The 23,581-nt window shown below is 42.0% G+C and overlaps 1 protein-coding gene and 1 pseudogene across 1 annotated transcript; both read left to right on the forward strand.

Annotated features, from left to right (window-relative positions):
- The first annotated feature begins 1,341 nt into the window (after positions 1 to 1,341).
- kctd7 (potassium channel tetramerization domain containing 7) lies at positions 1,342 to 4,967 on the forward strand. The gene is made up of 4 exons (XM_024393918.2): positions 1,342 to 1,961; positions 2,755 to 2,924; positions 3,110 to 3,288; positions 3,506 to 4,967. The coding sequence occupies exons 1-4, from the start codon at positions 1,659 to 1,661 to the stop codon at positions 3,880 to 3,882; spliced, it is 1,029 nt and encodes a 342-aa protein (XP_024249686.1). The 5' UTR covers positions 1,342 to 1,658; the 3' UTR covers positions 3,883 to 4,967.
- Positions 4,968 to 16,504: 11,537 nt separating this feature from the next.
- LOC112228525 overlaps positions 16,505 to 23,581 on the forward strand; it is a 19,942-nt pseudogene continuing 12,865 nt past the window's right edge.

The raw sequence follows: 23,581 nt of genomic DNA on the forward strand, positions 1-23,581 counted from the left end.
TTATCTCAACGAAACAATTCATTCATAGGCTCTTGTATAATTACCATTTAACATACATTTTGTAAATGCCTGGTCATTTCTGTGCCACCAAAATGCCACTTAAAACACACACAGAATTGGGCAGAGGCTGAATAAAACGAGGGTAAGGAGAGTACATGGTGTTTTGCAGATTTATTATGGCCCAGTTCTCATACCTTTCAACCGGTAAATAAATATATATACTATATTTGTAAACGCATATAGCCTTTATACATTGTAGTAAAGGGGCCCTCTTGAAATTAGTTAGGAAGAATAACAAACTTGCTCATGATACAATACTGTCTGCTCTGCTGGCCTATGACAATCCAATGTGACACGGATACACTATTTCACGGTATTTTTACCTGCCATCACTCAGCAGAGGTAGAACAAAAGTATTATGCAACTTTCCTGATTATCTTCACGCTCGTGTAGCCTATACTGGCTGCAAACCGTATTGTTCCTTATCCGTAGGTGTATTGCAGATCAGTGTATCCTGTATACTATAACTATAATATTTAAAGCTGAGAAAATAAACAGACTTTTCTGACAGCAACCTTCGGCACCGCACAAAGACCTACATACAGTGCCGGTACATATTTCATGATTTTGCGCACACACTTGCGCAAAAGCCAAGTGAATGTGAAACTGAAAGTGGGCTACACAGCTGACCGCTAAATAATACACAAGCCAGATAAAAATGCAGAATTTGCATTAACTAATGTGCATCTTGTCACTACAGAATCAAGGGAGAGTTGGCTTATGCGGAGCTGTAGGCTTATTGACATTTTTTTTAAATACAGGGCTATCTAACACATTTAGCAAAATGCAGAAGAACATTTAGCCTAGTTTTATAGCCTGAATAAAGTAAAGTATTGCTTAATCATAAATGTACAATAAAAATACACGATTTAAAAGACCGGGTGCAATGTCCAACCCATCTGAGACGTAAAGTCTATGGCCAAGACTGCGCCTCTAATGGAGGCCTGAGCAAAAAGTAACAATAGACCTATAGCTAAGTAACCTAGTGATGCAAGGCCAATATGAACTGTGAATATTATCACGGTTAGTATGAGGTTTACATTGTAGCAGCATTTTATAATTTGTCGAGCTATCTGGAGACTGGAACATTTGATCTACACACATTTCTTGTTGGGCTAATATTATTCGTAGGCTATATCAAATAATTTTTTTAAGGTTTGTGTTGTTTTCTGTATAAAATCACGTTTGCCATTGGTTAGTCTCTGTGTATACCGTAATTTACGCATTTTATGAATCCTTGAAAGGATATACGCTACGAATTAAACGTAGGCTAAGCAACCCACTGTAGGATAGAGTAGCCCACAGAACAGACGTTCCGTGGGCGTAGCAGTTTGAGGTTCTCGCTGTGCGCAACGTGGGCTTCTCCAAGCTATCGTATTGCAATATGTCAGAGAGCGTTAGTAGGAGTTCAAGAAAAGTAGATAAGGTAGACTAGCTCATACCATATTGTAAATGTCCGTCCCTATCAACTGACAGGTCCCACCCTAGGTTGATGACAGTGTTGTCCCCTCACAAGAAAACCTGGATTGTGCTTTATCCTTGGCGATTGGATTGGTTTGAGTTCACCTGACTCACACTCGCAGACCTGGTGTGTGTGCATGCAGCATTATGGATCCGACGAGGCTTCTAACGGAGAACGACCGCCGCTCTCTTTCAACAACTCCAGCCCGTTACCCGTGGCTCCTTCACGGGTAAGGAGGTTCGCTCAGGAGAGGCGAGCGCTCCCTCAGCCGAGAGTGATGGTGGTATTCTCGGCCGCAAATGAGATTGATAAACCAGGCGATGCAATGTCGAGTTCGGACTCTGCGGAGGATGATTTCCGAAAGCCAGCCACCCCCGCACCGAACCTAAATCTAGGCAAGTCTCTTCGTACCACCTTTAACGAATCTCCATCTCCAGAGGTAAGGACGAAATGGGCGTTTGTTGTTGTTTATTCTAGGAACGTTGTGGGGATTAAATGGGTTTAGGATGTGAGTGCAGTGGTGGCCATGGATATATGAACTGTCAAACGTCGCTATCGCTGAGAATCTCCTCTTTATCTTTGCACCTAGTCTATGAATTTCAGCATTATTTCGACCGTTTCTTTCCCACGCGTTCCACCTCTGTAAATGATATGCCATGGATCAATCTCCATAGGCAAGAGATGCACAAACCATGCAGTTCTTCTTCCAGTGTGATCTTTACCCTGATTGGTTCACCACCCACACAGAGGGCTGGCTCCTTGTCCCAATTGGCTCTTATCACATGGCTGTTATTATCTGTCACAGTCCCTCGCTGGGATTGACCTTCTTTACTCGTGTCGAGGGAAGCCCTTGCCTACAGTGTCACCGTCACTTGTGTTGTTGGGCCCAATGTGTCCTGTCAAGATCTGCCCTGTGATTAGTATATTATCCTCAGTAATCCCATCCTGTTATTGCTGGTGTTATTATGCTACTGTGGAGCAACTGCAGAGGAGGATTAGAGGGAAACAAAAGACAATGACATTATAATTATTTATTGTACATGTCACAGGAATATTGCTGTAATGCTATACAAAAGTAATACAAAATAATAATATGATTATGGTGTCAAGAATGCAATATGAATGAAATATATACACTTTTCTTTAACAAAAATACATTTACTGTATTTTATGCACAGATTTTCCAAATTGGATAATGCACTTTTTCCTGATTTTTACCCAATCACCTGTAGTTTCCTGAGGTTATTTCTCTCAACGTGGGTGGGACCTACTTCACCACCCGCCTGTCCACTTTACGCCGCTATGACGACACCATGCTCGCCGCCATGTTTAGTGGACGCCATCACATCCCACGTGATGCTGAAGGTCGCTTCTTCATTGACCGGGATGGGGCATATTTCGGGTGAGCTCTCTTTAAATAGCCAGCAGCAAAAAATGCTTATTACATTTTAATAATAGTGAATGAGCATGCCAGTCCCTTATTCTACAACACTTTTGACATGAAACCGCCATTGAATGAACAGATTGAGGATAGTGGATGCAATTTTAACAAAAAACAACATGTGTGTTTGCATGTCCCTTGTATAGGGACATCCTGAACTTCCTGCGCGAGGGTGAACTACCTCAGAGGGATCGTGTGAGGTCAGTACACAGGGAGGCCCAGTACTATGCTATTGGTCCCCTGTTGGACAGCCTGGAGGACACTCAGCCACTCACAGGAGAGAAAGTCCGCCAGGCCTTCCTCGACCTCCTGCCCTACTACAAGGGTAACCAACACAATAATCTCACAAACTGAATCTAACTGGGTCAACCTTATTACAGATAGTAATGTCGCAACAACATGCTTAAGTTTATGTGACATTGATTATTTAAGTTATTTCTATATTCAAAGTTTATACTTCAATAAAGTAGAAGTGGGTCAATTAACTCCTTTAGAAAAGTTAGAACTGGAGTGAAGTTAGTTATCCCTTGTTTTGTTTCCAGATAATCTGGAGCGCATCGTGGAGATTGCCAAACTGCGGGCCATGCAGAGGAAGGCTCGCTTCGCCAAGCTGAAGATTTGCGTGTACAAGGAGGAGATGCCCATCACGCCGTACGAGCGGCCGCTCTTCAATTCGTTGCGCTTTGAGCGCACGGAGAGTGAGGCCAAGCTGTTCGAGCACCACTGTGAGGTGGACGTGTCGTTCGGGCCCTGGGAGGCGGTGGCGGACGTTTACGACCTGCTCCACTGCATCGTCAGTGACCTGGCGGAGCGTGGCATCACTGCCGACCAGCAATGCATCGGTGTCTGTGACAAACATCTCATCAACCACTACTACTGCAAGAGGCCCATCTACGAGTTCAAGATCACATGGTGGTAAAGCAGGAGGACAAAAGATCTTGCTGTCTGAGTTGTGAGGCGGACTCCTGTCGTGTTATGCCAACTGATCTCCTTCCTGGTCCCTCAGGATGAGCGAGAATAGGGGTAGTCTTATTCTCCCTTTTCTAGAACTGAAACCTATGAAGTGCTGAGTTTATAGAAAGGAGGGAGTCTGGCTTTTGTGCTTCTGTTTCCTAACTCAATAGTTGTGACCAATGTTTCCTGTGTTGATTTTTTTTAACAGTATTTACCTAGGGTCTCATTGGCTGCTTCTTATTTTTTACTTGTTAAACTCTGGGAGTTTTTGTTCTCATCCAACCTTGTAGATCGGCCAAGGTTTTTCAGAAAAGGGTCAAGTTAATCTCATATTGTGATTCCAGTGTTGTCTGTCCCTTTGTCTTCATTCCTACTTATGCTGTTATGCATTCTACGTTGTGCGTTTCTGTGGTAACCACTTTGTTTGGTCGCGAGAGAAACTGGATGCAATTATGCAAGCTGGGGAAATATTGTTAAAGTACTGTATATAGCTACATGTAAATGTATATTTTGTTACTGATGCTGGTCTTTGATTTATACATTATATTTTCTGTCACTTACTCTCCTGTAAAGATTTAGAAGTCCTAGATTAGAGACACCAGTAAGTGTCGATCTTTGCTAAACAGTCTGTGATCAGCTTGGCTTTGGAAAGTCATTATTTTTTTACCATTACAGTTTTAGAGACCCAAAGGAAATTAGAGAGTTGAAAATCAAATAGATTAAAGGGGCATGGTCAAAGTTATTTTACTTCAGTTTCCTCTTGATGGATCCCATATGTTCTTATAACTGGAAATGGTTATCTGGCAGTTGAAAATGGTGCATGTGCTTCCTGTAAGTAAAATCTTACTGCCCCAGAATTTCTCTCTGAAGGGGTTTCTATAGATGAAGGAACATTTTTAATGTGCTGCTAAAAGTAATTTACACTTAAAAAGCTAAGAACACGACATATACACCACATGGCCAAAAGTATGTGGACACACCTTCAAATTAGTGGATTCTGCCATTTCAGCCACACCCGTTGCTGACAGGTGTATAAAATCAAGCACACAGACATGCAATCGCTATAGACCAACATTGGCAGTAGAATGGCACGTACTGAAGAGCTCAGTGACTTTCAACGTAACCATCATAGGATGCCACCTTTCCAATAAGTCACTTTGTCAAATTTCTGCCCTGCTAGGGCTGCCCCGGTCAACTGTAAGTGCTGTTATTGTGAAGTGGAAACAAGTGGTAGGCCACACAAGTTCATAGAACGGGACCACCGAATGCTGAAGCGTGTAAAAATCATCTGCCCTCAGTTGCAACACTCGCTACCGAGTTCCAAACTTCCTCTGGACGCAACGTTAGCACAAGAACTGTTCGTTAGGAGCTTCATGAAATGGGTTTCCATGGCTGAGTTTTCACACACAAGCCTAAGATCATCACCATGCGCAATGCCAAGCGTTGGCTGGAGTGGTGTAAAGCTCGCCACCATTGGACTCTGGAGCAGTGGAAACGTGTTCTCTGGAGGGATGAATCACACTTCACCATCAGGCAGTCTAAAGGATGAATATGGGTTGGGCGGATGCCAGAAGAACGCTACCTGCCGCAATACATAGTGCCAACTGTAAAGTTTGGTGGAGGAGGAATAATGGTCTGGGGCTGTTTTTCATGGTTCGGGCTAAGCCCCTTAGTTCCAGTGAAGGGGAAATGTTAATGTATAGCGTACAATGACATTCTAGAAAATGTTGTGCTTCCAACTTTGTGGCAACAGTTTGGGGACGGCCCATTCCTGTTTCAGCATGACAATGCCCCCTGCACAAAGCAAGGTCTATACAGAAATGGTTTGTCGAGATTGGTGTGGAAGAACTTGGCCTGCACAGAGCCCTGACCTCAACCCTATCGAACACCTTTGGGATGAATTGGAACGCCGACATCGAGCCAGGCCTAATTGCCCAACATCAGTGCCCGTCCTCACTAATGGTCTTGTGGCTGAATGGAAGCAAGTCCCCGCAGCAATGTTCCAACATCTAGTAGAAAGCCTTTCTAGAAGAGTGGAGGCTGTTATAGCAGCAAAGGTGGGACTAACTCCATGTTAATGCCCATGATTTTGGAATGAGGAGTTTGACGAGCAGGTGTCCATATACTTTTGCCATGATGTATGTTATAGCTCGAACTGCTTCTAGCTGCATTTTTGTCTAAATTGAGTTTTTGACATAGCCTTGTTCAATGTTCTCTACCTATATAGTACTCAAAGTTCAGAACTCTCATTGGTTTGAATGGTATCAGCAATTTTATCTTGTATTCTTTCGAAATTAACAACATGAATTGTGGTATTTTAAATACCAATTATCTCAATTGTGTTTTTGCAGATAGAACCTTATAGTCCCAAGTTCTCGAGTTGAGAATTTAGCAGATTTTTGATGATACTGTATATTTGCCATTATATGGACATATGCTTCAACAATTCCATCTTCTTTTGCAGCATGACATAGATTAGTCATTCAAGTTTCATATGATAATTTTATATGACATGGTATTTCTACGGATTAAATAAATTCAGCTTAAGTGCCTTTTCCTAAGGGCAACTGTTTCACTTACATGGAGCTTAAACCAGGAAACCACACAATATTTTTTTCTAATCAAGGACAACTGCAGTGACACTATTGTCACCTCCCCCGTGGGTTAGTTCTGTTTTCTTTTTTGTTCCCCGTGTTGTTTAGTTAATTAATATTAGATTTATACAGATGTCAGATTGATATGTCCATTCAATTACCTTTTCATAGAGTAGGCTACAAGTTCTTGTTTTAGAGGGCTCAGGATAAAAATGATTATGTGCAATGTTTGGGAATCCATGACTTGGTTTTCAGAATGAAATACAGTAATGTAGTGTTGTAAATGTATGTCCAGCTTGGTTCTTCTGGGAATAGGCCAATTAACGCTTTATAACAGAACAGACAACACATTACTGTATGTCCAGGCACCTTGGTTTTTCCATTATAGGCCCATTAATGGGGCAGCAGGGTAGTGGTTAGAGCATTGGACTTGTAACCGGAAGGTTGCAAGTTCAAACCCCTGAGCTGACAAGGTACAAATCTGTCGTTCTGCCCCTGAACCGGCAGTTAACCCACTGTTCCTAGGCCGTCATTGAAAATAAGAATTTGTTCTTAACTGACTTGCCTGGTTAAATAAAGGTAAAATAAATTATAACAGAACAGACAACACATTACTGTATGTCCAGGCAGCTTGGTTTTTTCCATTATAGGCCCATTAATGCTTTATAACAGAACAGACAACACATTACTGTATGTCCAGGCAGCTTGGTTTTTTCCATTATAGGCCAATTAATGCTTTATAACAGAACAAATAACACATTAATGTATGTCCAGACAGCTTGGTTGTTCCAGTATAGGCCTATTAATCCTTTATAACAGACCAAACAATACAGTATGTTATTACTGGGTGTCAGTCAGGTGGATCAAGGTGGATAGTATTTTTTACTTGTTTTGTGCTATTGATGTCATGTTACACAGGTCTCTAAGTTTGGCTTGGATAATGTGACTTTATTTTCCTTCTGTTTAACTCTATGATACTAGGCTGAGTGATTGACAACAAGTGTTAAGAGTTGCCACTTTCTTACTGTTGGGTGTCAATTGATTGGATTTTTGTCAATTTTTATGAAGCTTGTCACAGATAGAGCCTTTAATCTTTTAAAATAGAATTGCAGGGATGGTTTGGGGGTTAGAATACAATTGTATTTATTTATTTCAGTATTTTAGGCAACTTAGACTTGAGGAACATTCCTTGCACCTTATTGAAGTTTCTCCCTTGGCTGGTGAATGTCTTTTGCAGATTCCATAGCTGGCCCATGTCTAGGCTGCTCGTGGCATGGGAAAGTTGGAAAAACAATGCACAGCTTGACCAGTGGCCTAATTTTTCAAGAATAATATATTGCTTTAACTTACATATTGCATTATTTGTTGTAAGGGTATGCTCTATTGTGCTAATACTAAGTCATATTTTTTGTTTTTATAACAAGGTACAAATACAGTTTGCCTTAGTCTGTATAAAATGATCAGTCTCTGTAGTTGTGTTTTCTTCTTCCCCGGCTGGATAATGTTATGCATGCAATGTGCCAAATGGTTCAAGTTGCCAAGTACAGTACTTCCATGAAATTAACCAAGCAACCTACCAAATAACTCCAGTTTCCTCAATTGAAAACATGTGAACGGAGACCTGGGATAAGTTGCTGATCTATCATTGAAACCAGGCTCATTTGTCAAATTCATCAGTGCAACAATTTGGCACCAACACAACTAGACAATTTTTTTGATTGACCACATTATGGGCAGGGTATAATCTCTAGAAGTTTGTTGTCTTACGCACATCCTTACAAAAATAGGTGCTGAGCTAATAAAGAATAGTAGTAAAGAACAAGAAGGCCTGCACACTGTTAAAGATCTGTTTTGGATCAAAATGTTGTCAATAAAGAGGTGAATTGGGAGCTTTAACATTTTGTGAACATTTTGTGTGCAGGCCTTCTTATTCTTTACCAGGATGCCATCTCTCCCTCCACTTCTTGGCATTGATCTGTGTCTTATTAATCATAAGCCTAATAATATATAGCTTCAAGATGCAGCTCTTGTATATAACAAAATATTCCACATAGTTGGTATACTGACTGAGGAATTATAATGGTTGAAGGCATTTAGGGTCAGGGTAAAAATAAACAATGAATTACATGAATGTTACTGCACTCCACCATTCCAGTCGGTATTAGAACGCCTGCCTGTGGGGAAAACAACATGTGGTTACCACCATTGACTTTCAAACGCAATTTTCTTGTTGACTGCTTGTTTAAGTCAACATGTCTAAAGATTCCTTTTAAACATTGCCTACCCCAGAGCATTCTCACTACTTCGGAAAATGTAATAGGGCTTCCTTCATGCCCCTTTTCATGATGGTGCTAGCAGCCATGTGGGTGAGCGTTAGCTACCAACCCAAACACATTATCTAGCCAAGAGACCTACAACACAAACACATGGAATATACAACTACAAGTAGTTGGTGGAGATACAAATGGACTACACTAAACAAGTTATTGCTAATTCTGATGAAATGCTTTACACTATTTGTAGCCTACTGGATACTATAATAGCCTGAAGCCACGGAGCTCTTGTCCCAGGCTCTATTTCACTACATTTATTTATATTTTTAGACGTATTTAACAAGGCAAGACAGTTATGAACAAATTCTTATTTACATTGACAGCTTACACCAGAGAAACCCGGACGACGCTGGGTCAATTGTGTGCCACCCTATGGGACTCCCAAACACGACCGGTTGTGATACAGCATGGATTCGAACCAGGGTGTCTGTAGTGACGCATCTAGCACTGAGATGCAGTGCTTAGACCGCTGCGCCACTCGGAAGCTTTGCGATGCATACGTCGCAATGTTTGATCTGGTTACATGTAAATTGAACAACAGTAATTTTCCGGCATGTTTTGTTATGTCTGTGTAACTAAAAATCGACGACGAAATTGGGGCTTCTACAATGGGAGTGAATGGGAACGAATGTTTGTGTTCCCCAATTTGTGGGCGTGGTCGAGGGAATCCCTTATTATTAAGTGACTGAGACTCAAGAGTATGCTCCACCTCTCCAGACAATTCCCAGCCAGAGCCAGTGGCTACTAAATGTAGCTCGTCCCAGGACACTGAAAAATGGTAAGGATTATACTTTGTAAAGTTAATTGTAGAACAGTTAGCTACGGCATGTTTATAACAGCCAAAATGTTAGTACACTTTTGCTAACTACACAAAGATACCTTAGCAAATATGTTTATCACTAAACAAAGAGACCATAGCCTGTCGCTTCCAGTGGGAACAAATTAGGACAGAATAAGCAAGGAGGTGGGCAGAGCCAAGCATGAACTAGCGAGATCCTATTGGCGCGTTCTAGTATCATCTGCATATTTCCGTTTGGGAACGCCTCATGTGAAGTGCGCGTGTGCAATAACTCCATTCGCCTTTGTACTCCTAAACAACGAGATTTACCAAATGTATTCCACTTTGTTCATAACATATTCTAGTTTTGGGAACAGAAAACTGTATTGAGATCAAATGTTTAATCGATGAGAAAATGTGCAGAATGTCGTCCAAAATCCATATCGTTACATCTTCTCCCATGCCGGCCAGTGGGCTTCCTCTCACTACTATATTTGGTAGTGAGTGGAAACGCCAAGATGAGGCTTCACATTTTATACATCCGGTTGAATGTCTGTCTCATTGTTCTAGCATGCTAGCTAAATATCGTCACACTGGTTAGGTGCCTAGCCAGTTAGGTAGCTAGTTATTTATTGTTGCCGTTGAGTTTGACAAAATCTAACGCCTTGTGCTGAAACCCCGTTTATGTTTGTTGTAACCCGTACATGCTCCCCTGTCTTCGGCTTATCTTCGTTTGTTTTGCTTGTTGCGATAGCTAGTTAACTAACCAGCCATGCTTCTGCCATGTTATTGTTTTTTTCCACCTTTATTTAACCAGGTGGGCTAGTTGAGAACAACTTCTCATTTACAACTGTGATCTGGCCAAGATAAAGCATAGCAGTGTGAACAGACAACAACACAGAGTTACACATGGAGTAAACAATAAACAAGTCAATAACACATTAGAAAAAAAGAAAATAGTCTATACATTGTGTGCAAAAGGCATGAGGAGGTAGGCAAATAATTACAATTTTGATCAGATGGTCATGTACAGGTAGAGATACTGGTGTGCAAAAGAGCAGAAAAGTAAATAAAGAAAAACAGTATGGGGATGAGGTAGGTAAATTGGGTGGGCTATTTACCGATGGCCTATGTACAGCTGCAGCGATCGGTTAGCTGCTCAGATAGCAGATGTTTACAGTTGGTGAGGGAAATAAAAGTCTCCAACTTCAGCGATTTTTGCAATTAGTTCCAGTCACAGGCAGCAGAGAACTGGAAGGAAAGGTGGCCAAATGAGGTGTTGGCTTTAGGGATGATCAGTGAGATACACCTGCTAGAGCGCATGCTACGGGTGGGTGTTGCCATCGTGACCATTGAACTGAGATAAGGCGGAGCTTTACCTAGCATGGACTTGTAGATGACCTGGAGCCAGTGGGTCTGGCGACGAATATATAGCGATGGCCAGCCGACTAGAGCATACAGGTCGCAGTGGTGGGTGGTATAAGGTGCTTTAGTAACAAAACGGATGGCACTATGATAAACTGCATCTAGTTTGCTGAGTAGAGTATTGGAAGCTATTTTGTAGAAGTCGCCGAAGTCCAGGATCGGTAGGATAGTCAGTTTTACTAGGGTAAGTTTTGCTTCGTGAGTGAAGGAGGCTTTGTTGCGGAATAGAAAGCCCACTCTAGATTTGATTTTAGATTGGAGATGTTTGATATGAGTCTGGGAGGAGAGTTTACAGTCTGAAAAGCATGCATTTGGTTTTACTAGCGTTTAAGAGCAGTTGGAGGCCACGGAAGGAGTGTTGTATCACATTGAAGCTCGTTTGGAGGTTAGATAGCACAGTTTCCAAGGAAGGGCCAGAAGTATACAGAATTGTGTCGTCTGCGTTGAGGTGGATCAGGGAATCGCCCGCAGCAAGAGCAACATCATTGATATATACAGAGAAAAGAGTCGGCCAGAGAATTGAACCCTGTGGCACCCCCATAGAGACTGCCAGAGCACTGGACAACATGCCCTCTGATTTGACACACTGAACTCTGTCTGCAAAGTAGTTGGTGAACCAGGCAAGGCAGTCATTAGAAAAACAGAGGCTACTGAGTCTGCCAATAAGAATATGGTGATTGACAGTCGAAAGCCTTGGCCAGGTCGATGAAGACGGCTGCACAGTACTGTCTTTTATCGATGGCGGTTATGATACCGTTTAGTACCTTGAGCGTGGCTGAGGTGCACCCGTGACTGACTCGGAAACCAGATTGCACAGCGGAGAAGGTACAGTGGGATTCGAGATGGTCGGTGAACTGTTTGTTGACTTGGCTTTTGAAGACCTTAGATAGGCAGGGCAGGATGGATATAGGTCTGTAACAGTTAGGGTCCAGGGTGTCTTCCCCCTTTGAAGAGGGGGATGACTGCGGCAGCTTTCCAATCCTTGGGGATCTCAGACGATATGAAAGAGAGGTTGAACAGGCTGGTAATAGGGGTTGCGACAATGGCGGCGGATAGTTTCAGAAATAGAGGGTCCAGATTGTCAAGCCCAGCTGATTTGTACGGGTCCAGGTTTTGCAGCTCTTTCAGAACATCTGCTATCTGGATTTGGGTAAAGGAGAAGCTGGGGAGGCTTGGGTGAGTAGCTGAGGGGGGGGCGGAGCTGTTGGCCGAGGTTGGAGTAGCCAGGAGGAAGGCATGGCCTGCCGTTGAGAAATGCTTGTTGAAGTTTTCGATTATCATGGATTTATCAGTGGTGACCCTGTTACCTAGCCTCAGTGCAGTGGGCAGCTGGGAGGAGGTGCTCTTGTTCTCCATGGACTTTACAGTGTCCCAGAAATGTTTAGAGTTAGAGCTACAGGATGCAAATTTCTGCTTGAAAAAGCTGGCCTTTGCTTTCCTGACTGACTGCGTGTTCCTGACTTCCCTGAACAGTTGCATATCGCGGGGACTATTCGACGCTATTGCAGTCCGCCACAGGATGTTTTTGTGCTGGTCGAGGGCAGTCAGGTCTGGAGTGGACCAAGGGCTATATCTGTTCTTAGTTCTAAGATGGTGAGGAAGTTACTTTTAAAGAATGACCAGGTATCCTCAACTGACCGGATGAGGTCAATATCCTTCCAGGATACCCGGGCCAGGTCGATTAGAAAGGCCTGCTCGCAGAAGTGTTTTAGGGAGCGTTTGACAGTGATGAGGGGTGGTCGTTTGACTGCGCACCCGTAGTGGATACAGGCAATGAGGCAGTGGAGGTGTATTTGGAGGGCCAGTTGGTCAGGATGACGGCTATGAGGGTGCCCTTGTTTACAGATTTAGGGTTGTACCTGGTGGGTTCCTTGATGATTTGTGTGAGATTGAGGGCATCTAGCTTAGATTGTAGGACTGCCGGGGCGTTAAGCATATCCCAGTTTAGGTCACCTAACAGACCAAACTCTGAAGCTAGATGGGGGACGATCAATTCACAAATGGTGTCCAGGGCACAGCTGGGAGCTGAGGGGGGTCGGTAGCAGGCGACAACAGTGAGAGACTTATTTCTGGAGAGAGTAATTTTTCAAATTAGTAGTTCAAACTGTTTGGGTATGGACCTGGAAAGTATGACATTACTTTGCAGGCTTCCTCACCCTTTGGCAGTTCTATCTTGACGGAAAATGTTATAGTTGGGTATGGAAATCTCAGAATTTTTGGTGGCCTTCCTAAGCCAGGATTCAGACACTGCAAGGACATCAGGGTTGGCAGAGTGTGCTAAGGCAGTGAGTAAAACAAACTTAGGGAGGAGGCTTTTGATGTTGACATGCATGAAACCAAGGCTGTTTCGATCACAGAAGTCAACAAATGAGGGTGCCTGGGTCATGCAGGGCCTGGGTTTACCTCCACATCACCCGCGGAACAGAGGAGGAGTAGTATGAGGGTGCGGCTAAAGGCTATCAAAACTGGTCGCCTAGAGCGTTGGGGACAAATAATAAAAGGAGCAGATTAATGGGCATGGTAGAATATATTCAGGGCATAATGCGCAGACAGGGGTATGGTGGGGTGCGGGTACAGCGGAGGTAAGCCTTCTGGAGGTTCTTGAATGTGTTCTAAAATTAAAAATAATAGCGATACCGTATCACATTGGGTGAGGCAGGTTACCGGAATGTATAATCGAATTAAAAATTTAAAAGAGATTGAAAATAAAGTTTAAATATATATATACAAAAGTACACGAGACACGAACAAAACACATCTTCACTGCTACGCCATCTTGGTACATCTTGTACATTGTTGATGTAAGCCAATCAGTCATAAGCTATAGGTGTGGATCCATCTTCTGCTTGAGAGTGGGCTAAACCAGGTTTTAACCCATAAGGTCACCAAGTCTTATATTGTGTGCACACACTCATTCATAGTACGTACATGAACTGATATAATGCAAGTTCAAGCTGTAGGTGAATGATTTCTCTGTTTAGAATGACAAGCTGCCCTACCTACATTTCTTCTGGGGGACATTTTTTTGTGAGTGGAGATCATTCACAAAATCAATATTCAGGAGCCACAACTGCAGTGACATGGTTATGAACATAAGCTCCATCATGGAAACTGCACATGGCTTAGAGCTTTTTAAGGGCTTGGCTATTCTTGTCTATTTGGTTGGTGAAATAGCTACACTTGATGGCAGTGCAGGGAGCTGTTGTAATCCCATTCACACCATATGGTAGTTTTAGTTGCTGTCGGTCAAGCTTTTTAGTGAGAATAATAGCAAGAAAACCATCTCAACTGTAGGCTTGGCCTATTTGCTGTTTTCCCCACCTAAACCATATATATTTGCAGTGGTGGAGTTAGGCTGATGGCTAACCCTAACCTCTGTTGTCAAAACAATCTGCTACTGAGATGTTGGGTCTGCTCAGCACAACTTAGCACACTTGGTATGGCAACTTCTCGGCCTCTGACCGCAAGGCACTACAGAGGGTAGTGCGTATGTCCCAGAACATCACCAGTGCCAAGCTTCCTGCCATCCAGGACTTCTATACCAGGCGGTGTCAGAGGGAGGCTCTAAAAATTGTGAGACTCCAGCCACCCTAGTCATACACTGTTCTCGCTGCTACTGCACAGCACCGGAGAGCCAAGTCTAGGTCCAAGAGGCTTCTAAACAGCTTCTACCCCCAAGCCATAAGACTCTTGAACAGCTAGTCAAATTGATACCCAGACTATCTGCACTGCGTTGTTGGTTAAGGGCTTGTAAGTAAGCATTTCACTGTAAGGTCTACACCTATTGTATTGGGCGCATGTGACAAATAAAATGCGATTTGATTTAGAAAAATGTGTCAAATGCATTGAGCTTGAGAAGCACCTCCCTGTTCCTGACCACACAGTGTCTTCTGGCTCTTAGCTCACAGCAGTTTCGGCAGCATCACGCTGAAATATTGATGCTCTAATGGCTGTCTGCCTTCTGCTGTGTAGAAATGGGTCTTGTTACCTACTGTTCACTCTTGCTAGGCAATTTCATGGTAACAGAATTATGTTGAGACTCAGGTTTTTCACTTTAAAATCTATACCAAACAGACATTGATTTCAATGTTTAACAAACTATGTGCAATGGCTACTTTTAACAATTTCCTCAGAAGATTTAACAAAAACACATTTCCAGGAAGAACTGTGCAGATAAAGTTTGGTAACAGAATAGAATAGAATTTGGGGAGATTTGACTGTAATTCAATTACCAAACTTTGCATCTGCCGTTTTTCCAGTAAATGTTTGTAATTTTTATTTACTGTGTATATTGTTCAAAGTAGTCATAGTGCATAGAGTTGTATGGTTTGTATAAATACTGTATCATTAGCTTTTTAAAACAATTCAATGTTTTCTTTCATCATATTTTGGACCAGGATGAGGCTGTCTCTCCACTAGCCTCGGGGGGCGCATTAGCTTTTCAAAATACAGACCATAAAAAAAATCTGTTTTTTAAACCATTTCATCTGAGTTTTATATTGAAAGTCAACAGTGATGTTTTACTTCAATAGAGTGATAAAGGGTGTACAACTATAGTTTTTCTTCACATAAAATACTTTAGTGCTGTTACGGTTTTCTTCCGTCGAAAGAGAGTCGGACCAAAATGCAGCGTGGTTAATACGATACATGTTTAATGACGAATAAACACGACAATACAAAAACAACAAACGGAACGTGAAAACCTATACAGCCTATCTGGTGACAACTAACACAAAGACAGGAACAATCACCCACGAAACACTCAAAGAATATGGCTGCCTAAATATGGTTCCCAATCAGAGACAACGAGAATCACCTGCCTCTGATTGAGAACCGCCTCAGGCAACCATAGACTTTGCTAGAACACCCCACTAAGCCACAATCCCAAAACCTACGAAAAACCCCCATACATAAACACAACACAAAATAAACCCATGTCACACCCTGGCCTGACCAAATAAATATAGAACACACAAAATACTAAGACCAGGGCGTGACAAGTGCAACAAGTCTTTTTTTTTTTCATCCGATGACAACAGAAGCTATTTTGCTAGCACCCACAAGTAAATTAGCCTGAAAAAGCTATTTTTTTTTTTTTTGTGCAAAAACGATGCATGGACATCATCTTTGGGAGGAGAGATTCACTGGATTCCTCATGTCTAACTCATTGTTGGAAAAAAGTTTGATCCAAATCAGATGTTGGGCGCAGAGGTCTAAGGCACTGCATCTCAGTGATAGAGGCGTCACTACAGACCGGGTTTTATTTCAGGCTGTATCACAACTGGCTGTGATTGGGAGTCCCAGAGGGTGGCGCACAATTGGCCCAGCATTGTCTGGGTTAGGGCTTGGCCGGGGTAGTCTGTCATTGTAGACAATTTGTTCTTAACTGACTTGCCTAGTCAAATAACAGGTACTATATTTATTGACTATTATATGTATCCTATAAATTATAATTGGCCATTTGGGTGCAATCAATTGGATTCATTTCTCAGTGCTTTTTGAAGTGGAATGACACCGTAGCAGAAATGAACACGACGCAGACTCTTTTGGTTCTTTAAAAACCTGCTGTAAGTAAAATATTGTGTGCTACAGCTTGGAAAAAATATAAATAAATGTGACTCTGGATGACAAGTATTTAGCGCAATGTCCCAGTTGGTCTCAAACAACCCAAACATGATGCAATTTCTCCTTGCCAGCAGCCAGCCAGCTCTGCTGAGTTTCCTCCATACAGACAGCGAGATGAGTCAGCGGAGAGCACGCCGCGGGATCCACATGGACCAATCGGAGCTGCTCTTCAACAAGGGCTGTGGTTACTATGGCAATGCGGCCTGGCAGGGCCTGTGCTCCAAGTGCTGGCGGGAAGAGTACCAGCAAGCCCGACAGAAGCAGATCCAGGAAGACTGAGAAGTTAGTAGGCCCACCTGTGAAAGGTTATAATCAATTGCAATGTGTCATCAGTGCTGTGGTGCATTCTTATTCTCCAAGGCTCAGGCTGAAACGTATGCCCTTCCTCAGTGGCATGGTAGATACTTTTTTTACACCACAGTTTCATGTGGGATGCCTCACTATGTTAGGGAATGCCAACTTTCAGCCCCAGGTCACTGGCCAGCAGAATCAAGCTGTTTTTTCTTATCCACATCCTATTCTAGCTTGAGACATTTAGTAGAGGATTCATACATGATAATCAAAAGTTTTTGGGCATTAATGAAATGTCCATTTTTACTAGCTTTGTCCAACACTTACCTTCCCTCCATACATTGTAATTAAAACAGGACACCAGCGGTTTGTTGAATAATAGCCTCAAGTAAAACAGTTATCACCAGTTGTTCCCCCTGGTTTACCTCAGGCTGCAGGAGGAGGAGGCTGCCTATGCCAGTATCCAGGGGGCCCAGTCTCAGCCACAGGCTCAACCCCAGGCCTCTCTTGCCCCCTTCTCCAAGTTCGAGGAAAGGAAGACCAATGAGAAGACGTGCAAGGTGACCACCGTGAAGAAGTTCTTCAGTCCCTCATCACGGACAGCCCCCAAGAAAGGTGACTGACTGACTCTGAAAACTCATAAAGACCGCTTTGCATTCCCTCTTATACGTTAAAGCCTGAGTTATCTCAATGGTATTTCTCCAGTGCAGTTTTTGACACACACTTTCCACCCCGGTGTATCAGCCTAGTAATTGTCTCATCAGCTCACTTGCTTGGCAGTGATCAAATCAAATCAAATTTATTTATATAGCCCTTCGTACATCAGCTGATATCTCAAAGTGCTGTACAGAAACCCAGCCTAAAACCCCAAACAGCAAGCAATGCAGGTGTAGAAGCACGGTGGCTAGGAAAAACTCCCTAGAAAGGCCAAAACCTAAGAAGAAACATAGAGAGAAACCAGGCTATGTGGGGTGGCCAGTCCTCTTCTGGCTGTGCCAGGTGGAGATTATAACAGAACATGGCCAAGATGTTCAAATGTTCATAAATGACCAGCATGGTCGAATAATAATAAGGCAGAACAGTTGAAACTGGGGCAGCAGCACGGCCAGGTGGACTGGGGACAGCAAGGAGTCATCATGTCAGGTAGTCCTGGGGCATGGTCCTAGGGCTCAGGTCCTCCGAAGGAGAGAATTAGAGAACGCACACTTAGATTCACACAGGACACCGAATAGGACAGGAGAAGTACTCCAGATATAACAAACTGACCCTAGCCCCCGACACATAAACTACTGCAGCATAAATACTGGAGGCTGAGACAGGAGGGGTCAGGAGACACTGTGGCCCCATCCGAGGACACCCCCGGACAGGGCCAAACAGGAAGGATATAACCTTCTTATAAGACCCTGCAGAAGCCAAGCCGAGAAGTCCACAAGCAGAGCAATGCCTTCATCGAGATCATGGTCAACAAAAAGGTCAGTTAAACGAGCATTCAATAGTTTTCAATGATTTTCCATGCGCAGGGTAAAAAAAACACAGTACCAGTCAAAGTTTGGACACACCTACTCATTCAAGGGTTTTTCTTTACTATTTTCTATATTGTAGAATAATAGTGAAGACATCAAAACTATGAAACAACACATATGGGATCATGTGCTGAGCACTTGTTGACTGCTTTTCCTTCATTCTGCGGTCCAACTCATCCAAAACATCTCAATTGGGATGAGGTCGGGTGATTGTGGAGGCCAGGTCATCTGATGAAACACTCCATCACTCTCCTTCTTGGTCAAATAGCCCTTACACAGCCTGGAGGTGTGTTGGGTCATTGTCCTGTTGAAAAACTAAGCGCAAACCAGATGGGATGGCATATTGCTGTGGTAGCCATGATGGTTAAGTGTGCCTTGAATTCTAAATAAATCACAGACTGTGTGAGCAGCAAAGCACTCCCACACCATCACACCTCCTCCTCCATGCTTCACGGTGGGAAGCACACATGTGGAGATCATCCATTCACCTACTCTGCGTCTCACAAAGACACGGCAGTTGAAATCAAAAATCTCAAATTTGGACTCATCAGACCAAAGGACAGATTTCCACCGGCCTAATATCCATTGCTCGTGTTTCTTGGCCCAAGTAAGTCTCTTCTTATTATTGGTGTCCTTTTACTAGTGAATATTATTTTTTTTCAGCAATTTGACCATAAAGGCCTGATTACACGCAGTCTCCTCTGAACAGTTACTGTTGAGATGTCTGTTACTTGAACTCTGAAGCATTTATTTGTGCTGCAATTTCTGAGGCTGGTAACTCTAATGAACTTATCCTCTGCAGCAGAGCTAACTCCTGGTCTTCCTTACCTGTAGTGGTCCTCATGAGAGCCAGTTTCATCATAGTGTTTGATGGTTTTTGCAACTGCACTTGAAGAAACATTCAAAGTTCTTGACATTTTCCAGATTGACTGACCTTCATGTCTTCAAGTAATGATGGACTGTCATTTCTCTTTGGTTATTTGAGCTGTTCTTGCCATAATATGGACTTGATGTTTTACCAAATATGGCTATCTTCTGTATACCACCCCTACCTTGTCACAACACAACTGATTGGCTCAAACACATTAAGAAGGAAAGAAATTCCACAAATTAACTTAACAAGGCACACCTGTCAATTGAAATTCATTCCAGGTGACTACCTCATGAAGCTGGTTGAGAGAATGCCAAGAGTGTGCAAAGCTGTCATCAAGGCAAAGGGTGGCTACTTTGAAGAATCTCAAATATAAAACATTATTTTGGTTACTACATGATTCCATGTGTTATTTCATAGTTTGGATGTCTTCACTATTATTCTACAATGTAGAAAATTGTAAAAAAGTGGAATGGGTAGGTGTGTCAACTTTTGACTGGTACTGTATAATCTGAAAGGATAGACATACCTGCACAATTTATGCTTGTGTGTAACATTTTTGTTGCATTTTGACCAAAAGGTCTTCGTCCAGCTGAAACTTACTAAACCGAATGGGAGCATATGCAGCAGTGTGTAGATATTTATGTTCTTTCAACAAAGGTCAGCCTTGAAAAACTAAGCTGAAAGAATAGCTTTTATGTGTATGTTTTGAAATGGAATATTGCTGTTTTATATGGCAAAAACACCCCAAGGCTCTCTTGTTTGGAAAAGTTTGCTTTTATTGGCTAAAACAGTAGGTCTGTTGTACTTGGCTTTACAGAACCGTGTCAGTTTAAAGCCATTTTGTCTATGGTATATCTGTTGTTGAAAAGGAATGCAGTTATATAAACGGACAAACAGAGCTGTTATGTTAAGATTGAAAAGTTTATTTCAAGCTACCACATTTGATCTGGAACATGCAATTTTGGGATGCAGTTCCTCTCCTGTTGACCAGACATTGACATTCAATGACAAATACCTGGGATGACCTTTGATCTCTCAGGACTTATGTGCTGATGAGCTGTTTGAGTGTGTCGAAGACTTCTACCAGAACATGTCCCACCGCCTCATGACCAATTTTAAAGGTGGGTTCAAACATGACTCAATCTGCCATAAAGGAATCAGTGTACGTAACAAAATGCATCACAAAAATATAAATACAATGCATTTACAAGATTCACAAAAAATTGTGTCCCAATGTGTGGTTTCAAAATAACGGAGTATAATGCATTCTACTGCACAATAGTGTTCTGTTGGTCTTTTTGAAGGCTTAAGCATGAAATACACAGAATCTCACTGCCGATAAGGCCGAGGCCATTCCTTCTCTTGCTAGAACAAAAGCGGTAGCTGCTGCATGCTGACCCGGTAACGACGAACCTACCGATTCTACTTGTAAAATCTCAATGTTTGGCAGTAGCAAACAACTTCACTTTGAGCCCATTGGAGAGCACAAACCCCCACGTGGGGGAGCCAACAAAAAAGTAGGGTATTTTCTCCGTACATCCACGGATAAGCAAGTCAAACTTCATATGCAATGTATGGGATGGTAGCTAGCTAAATGCACAGACGCAATGCACACAACACTAAATACTTCCTCCAAGCTGTAACTCCACCACTGTAGCTAGTATTGACATTATAATACAATTTCCATGAAACGGCTGCCTGTGTTAGCTGCCAAGTTAGGGCAGTGTCCTTACCTAGCTTTGTTATGCTAGCTAGTGAATATTCTAACGTTAGCTAGCTAGAACAACATTTTGCTATGGGCTGCACTGGCAGTATGTGATTATGGAAAGTGAATGAAATTGTTTCTACGTCATCTTGCTAGGTAGTTATCTCGCTGTGGTCATCTGGCTAGGGCTTTCTACAAAAAAGCAACATTAACGCGGATAGCTTGGAATGTAGACCATAAGCAATACGCACGGATATATGCATTGCCAAGCAACGCTACTGCCACCTTCTAGTTTGGAGTATTTTAACGAGGCTGAGTGGCTGACGACTTCAAAGATTTTTGCTGAGTGAAAACACGAGATTGACTGCCAATACTCTTAGGTGGTGGGCCAAAGCTTTAAAATGTTTAGTTGATCAATTCCCGTTGAGGGAGGAGCAGATTTTTTTGGGGGGATATGATGGTAAAACATTCTTATGATGACAATTTGTTGGCATCTTGAATTCTTGCACATTTTCTCATAAAAAGGTATATTTCGAAGCTCTGGCAAATGTGTCAAACTACTAAACTTGGAACCAATCAGAACTCCCGTACATAACCCTGGTGATGATGGTAGCCAATGGCCTGCTTCTATCTATGATAACGTGAGCTGTTATCTGATGAAGAGGAACAGATATAGCTAGCTCCCAGACTGAAATAAGATCTAAATCTTTCGAGTGCACTGAAGAGGTAACTCTGTTTACCATTTAGGCAATTTATTGAAAGCTAGCCAATGTTAGACTAACCTAGCCAGCTTCTGTAAATCTCAATTTTTGTTTCATTAGCTATATCTCTGAGTTCAATTGTTGAATGATGTTTTGGCCTGATTATGTCTAATTTAAAATATCTCTCTGCAGGCTTAATGAAACATTCAATCCTATACTTTGCAAAGAAACCCAAATAAAATCATGTAGATATAAGTGTGTGTCGTATGCTAGAATAGAGTTTTAAAAACGACAGCTGCAGATATATATTAGCCAATACATATGGCATAGCTTACACATACAGTATAGCATTCATTCCAATACAATGTGCTAAGCAATAAGATAACCAGAGTTTGCTTTATAAACCAGATGAAAACATGCCTCCCAATTCCATGGGAGGCATGCATAATGTTGGATGCATTGGAATATAAGGTTTGGAGAATGATAGAGCCTGTAGGATTATAGAAATATTAGTTGGGAAATTAATGTTTTGAGTTTCAAATACTAAATGTTCAGTGAATGTGAGTATATTTGTAGTTTTAAATTATTAAAACCTTCCTACTAACCTGAAAGTAAACAGTGCCAAAATCTTGAAAATCCATTCATTATTCTATTATCTATGACTGAGTGTGAGACATCTTTTCCATTTTGTACGATTCAACGTTCTTAACCGTAGACTCCCTGCCGCCCTGACAAGACTTTGTAAGACAAAAACCCACAAAGAAAAGACAACAGGCAAATGCGGTCTAAATAGTGACGGCAGGGCTAATTCAAACTGTAGGACTTGGTGAATAGACCATGGGAGATAAAAGTGAGAGACAATGATGAATAAAGATGCTCAAACAAGAATGTGTATCTGTAAGTGTTCTTCAACTCTAAAATGCACTAGACTGTGTAAGACAAAATCCAGAAAAGACAACAGGCAAATGCATATGTGGTCTCAATGTCTAAGTAGTGACTGCAGTAGGACAGTTCTCCTCACAGGTTAGTGAATCAACCCATGCTTGGTAAATAGCACTTGGTTGATATCTGGGAGCAGGTCACAGGAGACCAGAATTAATACAAATAAATCATCACAGCAAAGAACTGTAGTTTGTGAGCTAGGAAATGAACATCCTGACAGTCTGAGGCATGGTGCTCTGCAATCATCCTACTCCAACTATTGACATGGATAAAGTAGAATTTCTTATTTGTCAGTATGACATTATTGGGTCCTGCCTTGATGACTGTATTAGTTATACACTACTTGCCCTATAGATTTTTCTAGTCTTAAATTATTACTTGGAATAAATTGAAAACCAAAATGCTCCTTGTCCTGGAATGACATGCTAGCTAGCGATAATGCCATCTGCTCCTGCTAGCAACTAGCAACAGATCTACTTGTTGTAAATAGCTAGCTACAGTACTAAGGTTGCTGTCGGGAGTCATTTTACAGCTTGCATTGATGGTATCACATTTCTATAACTAAATATTTTAATACATTTTTTAAAAAGCCTTTACCTGAGCAGTTTGTCAGAACTGTGTCTGTTACCTGAGACACAGATAACGCGATTGGCAGACGTGATCAACAGCGATAGTACACAAGTTTTTGATTGGTTTACAGTTTAGTACTCAGCGGCATTTGCCTGTCCAGCTAGTGAACATAAAAGTAAGTATTTGTAAAAAATGTGCAAGAACTGACATTGCCAAAAAACAGAAATGTGTTTAGAAGAAATAAATATACACTATGTGAAAGGAAAAAAAAAGAGCTCTTCCCTCGACAGAGATTGATCATTT

Source organism: Oncorhynchus tshawytscha, linkage group LG30 (assembly GCF_018296145.1).
Source record: "Oncorhynchus tshawytscha isolate Ot180627B linkage group LG30, Otsh_v2.0, whole genome shotgun sequence".
Lineage (NCBI taxonomy): Eukaryota > Metazoa > Chordata > Actinopteri > Salmoniformes > Salmonidae > Oncorhynchus > Oncorhynchus tshawytscha.